The sequence below is a fragment of the Orbicella franksi genome, chromosome 10, assembly GCF_964199315.1.
Source record: "Orbicella franksi chromosome 10, jaOrbFran1.1, whole genome shotgun sequence".
In the NCBI taxonomy this organism is placed as follows: domain Eukaryota; kingdom Metazoa; phylum Cnidaria; class Anthozoa; order Scleractinia; family Merulinidae; genus Orbicella; species Orbicella franksi.
Window position 1 is genome coordinate 6,424,858 of NC_138154.1, and position 6,923 is coordinate 6,431,780.

A 6,923-nucleotide genomic window follows, 5' to 3' on the forward strand; every position below is an offset into this window, starting at 1 on the left:
ATCCATGTAAACAAGTGAGTGGCGGTAGCGTTATGGCGCCTAGCTACTGGAGACACGTATAGATCGACTGGGTTGCAGTTTGGCATTGGAAGGTGTACAGCTATGTTGATAACACACGATTTTTGTGAAGCAATTGCCAAACAGGCCACAGAATTTATTAAATTTCCAGAGACTGAGCAAGAGGTGCTACAAAGCATTCGCTTGTTCACAAACAAGTCCCCGTTCCCACAAGTGGTAGGAGCAACTGACGGTAGTCATATTGCATTAAAAACAGTGCCTGTCAACGAACAGATTGAATACTTCAATCGAAAGCAAGATTATTCTATCGTGATCCAAGGTGTTGCTGATGCGTCTTTTAAATTTCTTGATGTGAGTACGGGCTACCCCGGTAGTATTCACGACGCCCGTATTCTCCGTTTGAGCAAACTGCAGAAAGAAATTGATCAAGGTACCTGGCTAAACGCACCTTCAAAGAGAATTGGGGGTTCTGAAGTTGGACCTCTTCTGGTAGGGGACTTGGCGTATGCTTTGTCTGTTTGGCTGATGAAGCCGTTTAAGCAAACAACAACATTAACTGAGAGCCAATTACGTTTCAATCATGCCCTCAGTCAGGCCCGGGTTGTTATAGAACAAGCCTTCGGAATTTTGAAAGGTCGTTGGAGGTGTCTCTATAAACCTTTGGAGGAAAAAACAAGCAGAGTCCCCACCACTATCATGGCTTGTTGTGTCCTTCACAATATTTGTATAGATGTTGGAGATCTGAGCGCTATAGACCCCGTTGAGGATGACGATGAAATGGATCAAAGTTCTTTCAATGGAGATGAGCAGCTTTGCGCAAGGAACATTAGAGATGATATAATGGACCATTTATCATAGTGGAAACATTAAACCAAATTTATTATTTTTATTGGAATGTTTTGGTTTAAGTTGAAAACACAGGTGGATTGACTGGAGATCAATGTACATGGACTGGAATTTTGTCCCTTTCCAATTGTTACAGGTATAATTAATCAGCAATTTAATTCACTGTGGTTTAAAAATGTTATAAAAGCTTTCCGATGTTAAGAGTAAAATTAATCAACAGACAATTGTATTTTTCAAAATAAATTTTAAATAATTGCTCAGGTATGTATAATTTTTTGGCGTAAACGGTAATTTTTACCTTCTTTATATTCTTGATTTCTGGAATCATTGGCCTGCTACATAGTTATCCTGATCTTGAAATTAATCACAACACATGAAATCATGGTCAATGAACTGAAACGAATAAAATGTTCTTATAAAACAAGTTAAGTTTTGTACTTTACTCTTTCCCGTTAGCAACGTCCTTTAAAATGTTGCCAAGCATCTTTAACGCATCCATGGAAAACTTTTGTTGTTCTCTTCTGCTTTCCCTCTCAGCTTCTGCCATTCGCTCCAAAAACGCCTCGTCTCTCTCTTGCACTCTTTCCATAAACGACAGCACTGTAGGTTCATCGGCTATTGCTGTTGCTTTGGTCTTCTTTCTGGCTGCTTTTCCATCTTTTCGACTCTGGTGTATTCTTTGGAGTACTCTTTGGTGTACTTGTGCACTTTCCCTGTTTGCCTTTGTTCTTGAAGAATAAGGACTTTGCAAAGGCCAATGACTCGTCTTCCTCTGAGTCAGAAGTGCCTACTTCACCAGACGGGCCAGGTAGATCATCGGATTGGACAAGTTTCCTCTTTTGAGCGGACACGGCAGCGCAAACTTCCTCATCCCAAATTTCTTTTTTGTGGATGTCCTGATCAATTTGTGGGGAACCCTGGGCTTCGATCGGCGAGCTACTCTCCAACACGTGATGAGGATTGATGGCTTCTCGATTGCCGAGAATTTCGTCCATGTCCTGATAATGCTTAGGCATAAGCTCAAGGTCTCCTGCTTCGTTGTCACCCTCAACATCTTTCCCTTTTCCATATCCAGTGGTCCGGAGTTTGTCTTTGGTTGTTTTGTATTTTTTGGTGAGATTGCTCATTTTATTTTTACATTGCTGCGCTGTCTTGTCGCTGGAAACATGTTCTCGCCTGCATTTCTCGTGCAGTTGCTTTGCAATAGATTCCCATTCTGGTGAATTATATGCTTTACAGCGAAGCTTCTCTTTGTTCTCACTGAACAACTCGATGAGGATTTTTTCTTCAGTTTCAGTCCATTGACTGGTTTTCTTCTTCTGCGCAGCACTTGATAAATCTTCACTAGTGGAACTTGTAGGAGGAACCGACTGCAGTGAATTAACAGGAGCAAATTGAGGTGCCATCATGTGCATAGGCGCTGACCTCATTCCATAATATTGCGGGGGAAAATCCGGTGGTTGATCATATGCAGAGTACGCGTGGTTGTATGCGAAGAAACATGGATATTGTGAATATGCAGCATCCTCCCTGGTGGGAAAAATACATCGACCATTATTACACAACGAAGGATCGAAGTTTGTCTAGAGAAAGTTGTAAATAATACTAAAAAAATGAAAAGTACAATGCCTTCTTTTACCTGATGGATTGTTTGCCGTATGAAGATCGATCCAATGGTTCTCTGACGTCTCTGTTATCTTCCATGATAGAAACGCTTGGCCGAAAACGTGACAATCGCACAATCTGCTCACCACGGGATGTGACATATTACGCCGCCACAAGCGGATATATCTGTCATCTTGACCTTGGTTACTAAGTGTAACCATGCCTGATCACAGGGTAATTACAACTTTTACCTTGGTCAAATTTCTTTTGTCTTTTGCGGCATTTACCAAAGTATCAGTTAGTATTTACACACGGAAAATGTTTACCTAGGTAAGTAAACTCTGGTACCTCAGTAAACCGTTCAAGTCTAAACACGGCATATGCCTGATCACAGGTAGACTACGAGTAGGGGGCGAGGAGCGCTCCTCGCCTCCAGGTTTTCGTACACCCATTTTTTCTTGCGGTTTTCTTTTGTGTCACTCACAACGGACTAAGCGAAAGAGGGACTACTCGTAGTCTACCTTATTACATGAAATTTTCGCGACCCGTTAATTTCGCAATTTTGAGGTTTGCATATTTCGCGACACCTTAATTTCGCGATTTTGCGAAAACTTTTCATTTTGACTCACTTTAATTTCGTGTTTTTGAGTGAGACACACTTTATTTCTTTGTCAATGTTATTTAACATGTCCCTGAATTTGCTCAAACAACTTAATCAGCAATGTCCAAATAAACAGAAACGCAACAAATTATGTAAACAGTAACGAGAAAGATGTTCTCACAGTGTCTACAAGGCACGGTTTGTAGTTCATGCTTGAATTCAAGTCACGTTTTTAGTGGTCAATGGACCTCATAATCCATGTACATTAAATATTTCTTTCTGCAGACTTCAAAGAGAAAATGTTGCCTTTTAGTTTCCTGACTGATGCTGTTCAATTGTTTGCGTAAATGTCTTGATACGGATCAACAGGCGGTAACACTTCTTTTCCAGAGGCGACAGTGAGAATGGAGTCATCTACCAAGAACGTTGAAGCAATTGAAATTTAAGCAACGGGTGGAACAGCACTACAAGGAGCCAGTAAATGGACAGTTTGAGGATTGTACAAAAGTGCTACCTGGAGTGGAGACGCAAAGCAGTAGTGATGAAGAGGACCAGAACATTACCACAGAATAGCTCAAAATGATTGTTATAAACGTGTGTAATGGTAATAAAGTCGCTCTTTTAATTATTGACATAATGTGAGTCACTTAATTTTCGCGTCCTGTTAATTTCACAACATTTAATTTTCGTGTCACTTAAATTGCGCGATTTTTTTTAAATCGTGAAATTCGCGAAATTAACGTGTCGCGAAAATTTCATGCAATAAGGTAGATCAAAGGGTAATTACAACTTTTACCTCGGTTAAATTTCTTTTGTCTTTTGCAGCATTTACCAAAGTATCAGTTGGCGTTTACACGCGGAAAATGTTTACCTAGGTAAGTAAACTCTGGTACCTCGGTAAACTGTTCAAGTCTAAACACAGCATTAGTAATGTTTGACTGGGAACTTTGATGTTTGCGTGATAGATCAAGATAACTGCTTGCTGAAAGTTCAGGTCGAGTGTTCAGTTGTTGTTGTGAGGTATTGTAGAAATTTTTTAGGAAGAGCAAAGAGTGCTACATGGAATACAACATTGGAAATTTATTGACAATATAAAGTTCTCATAATATTAAATGACAGTATTGTCAAGTAATTAATTAGTCTAGGTTTTGGAATTAAGTTAATGTAACATAACATAAGATAACAACAAGTGGTTCTAGTTTAGTAGGGTATAAAAACGAACTACAGTGAGCTATAGCTTGCAACTGATTAGCAACACTTACTGGCTAACAAGTTTGGACTACTGAGTACTCTGATGAAAGTCAGAGAAATGAGTAAAACACGGCAAAACACAAAAACGCTAGAACATTTAATCAGACGACAGGCCAGTTCATTTTTGGGAGAGATGGTAAAATATCTTGCATAGTTAACTTGTGAAAGAAAAAGACAATGCCCTATAGGGTGAAAAGTAAACATGGATATGGAGATACTTAAATAACTAGTAATAGTTCTCACTAAAGCTGCCCCCGCTTTTTTTATGAAATGGAGTGGAGAAAATCTCCTGAGATGACTGTGTATTGGGAATAACTGTTTATTTTTCAAACTTTTTTATTTGACAGGTTTGGTTATTTGAATAAATCTGGAATATTTCGTATAAAAATAGAAACTTAAAAAGATATATATTTCAGTGACCATTCTTCCATTGGTAGATAATTCAAAGTCTACATTTTCCAGCAACAGCAGTTTTTCCATGAGTTCATCAACATTGTCTTTATATTGGAAGGTATCTTCGTCGAGATAATTGCTGATGGTGTTCTGGTTTGCCATAACATTATACTGTTTATTATCTTTTTCCAATTGAAAGGTGGTGTTGATCTCTAGGTAACAGTTTCTTACCAGCATTACTCTATTGCATGATGTGCAGCACACCATGTTATTTGACTCTGTATTTCCTGTTATCCTGGTCTTGCAGGCTTTGGTGTTGCATATTGCATGTGTGTCAATGACAACATCTTGTATTTCTGGACAGCAAATGCATGGTTTTAAGGCAGCCGTTTTTAAGGTAGCATCAGTTATGTCTTGTTGTTCAGCAGGTTGTATTACTGTTTCATGTGAAGTGCTCAGTTTTTTGCCATAGAAATGCTTTACCTTGCAGTTGGTTATTTGAAAGAATTCTCCTTCTTTGATCTGCAGTATATGGTCTTCCCATATTGAAATGTCAATTACACCCGAAGAGTCCATCAACTTTCCATCTCGTACTTTGTGGTTTGAGTTGTTTGGGGTTTTTGAGTCCCCATTCCATTTCACAGTTCCAGATACTGTTATTGTATCACCTTGTTTTTTGTTTCTGATGACATCAGCTATACTTGTGACTGGGAGACTGCAGGTGGTTCATACTTGAAAGGAATAGACATTGTGGGAATATCTTTGATGACTGTGTTATTGTGCATGAACACCATGCCACTAGATGCCACACAGAGATTGGTAATAGTTATGGGCTGTTCTGCCTGTTGCTTGTCTCGCAACAATTGGTTTTTGGTAGTATCATCCATTCCAGTGGTCATAACCCTTATCATCTGGTTTTTGTCTTCTGAGATTTGCAAAGATAGGTCGAAGTAATGATTTGAACCATGGTCACTCTTCCTGTTACCATCAGCTTGTTGCACATATCCAGTGAAGCCTGATTTAAAAAAAAAGAAATAAATATTTATCATCATCATGATCATCATCATTGTTGTCATAATTATTTTTCAATTGCTGCTGCTGCTGCTACTGCTACTACTATGACTACTTATACTACTATTAGTGCTAGTACTTACTTGCAGAAGAGGAAGAAGTCGGCGAAGTGGGAGGGGATGACATCTCATATTTTACTCTCTTTTTTGGACTTTGGTGTTTTTTCATGTTTAACTGAAAGACATGGTAGCAAAATGTAAGTCATTTTATTGCTTCACTAAGTGATTGTGTAAAGTATCTTCGGCCAATCTTTCTAACCTGGCTTCTTCCAAAAGTCTATATTTGTAATTTGATGTTTTCTTTACATAGTGTAGTCTTTCAAAAGTCACTGGTTCAATTACAAGGTCAGAAATTTTGCAAACTCTTGATAATGCCACATATGTCAGACCTGCAACTCTTTATGATGTCCTTAAGTCAATCCAACATTTTTTAAGAGTTAAACCTTGTGACTTGTGGATAGTCATTGACCATGCATGCCTTAATGGGAATTGCATTCTTTCTAAATTATTACTGAGTGAGTTGGAAGAACTTGTTACAGGGTAAATAGGTACACAATTTGGTGTGTCTTTACAAAAACTTGGCCCTATATAATCATTGTCAAACTGTATAATTATAGCAATTGGTAGCATCGGGGAAGAGTGATTTTCTGAAAAAATTGTCTTTAATGGTACCCATGTTGCCATTACAAAGTCCAGCTTTTGTCCAAAGATTACGTGTAAGCATAACTCTGGCTTGTTTTGATACATAAATTGTTGGTTCTAGTCCACTCATTTCTTCAGAACTCAAGGACTTTGCTTTAGGATTACTGTGGTGTGCATTAATTTGTACAATTATTTGTTGAAGATCCTTTAGTCTTTTGTAGTTATCTTTAGCTACTTTTTCATTACCAAAAGACAATTTGACAGAAGAATTCGCAAAGTTGTCTATATCAACCACATTTTGAGGTTGTCTTAATAAAAGCATATTCCGATCTTCCAAATTTGAATTGCCATCTCTGGCTCTTATTTGGAGAGCTCTAAATCGCTGTTGTTCATTATCTGCACCTCTAGCTCCTTCATTTACTTCAAACTTAACTACTTTCTCAAACTTTTTGTACATGCAGTATCCTTCAATTGCCAAGCCACTATTTGGTCTGGTG

The 6,923-nt window shown here is 38.4% G+C and overlaps 1 protein-coding gene across 2 annotated transcripts; it reads right to left on the reverse strand.

The window, feature by feature from the left end:
• Nucleotides 1-4,771: 4,771 nt before the first annotated feature.
• On the reverse strand, nucleotides 4,772-6,626 carry LOC145500666 (uncharacterized). 2 transcript variants are annotated; one of them, XM_081480194.1, is made up of 2 exons: nucleotides 5,869-6,626; nucleotides 4,772-5,705 (listed from the first exon to the last, which is right to left on the reverse strand). In XM_081480194.1, exons 1-2 carry the CDS (start codon nucleotides 5,951-5,953, stop codon nucleotides 5,410-5,412), a joined length of 381 nt encoding a protein of 126 aa, XP_081336320.1. In that variant the 5' UTR covers nucleotides 5,954-6,626; the 3' UTR covers nucleotides 4,772-5,409. The 2 variants fall into 2 exon arrangements, with proteins under 2 accessions (XP_081336320.1, XP_081336319.1); XM_081480193.1 differs by having other exon boundaries at nucleotides 4,772-5,729.
• Nucleotides 6,627-6,923: the final 297 nt, after the last annotated feature.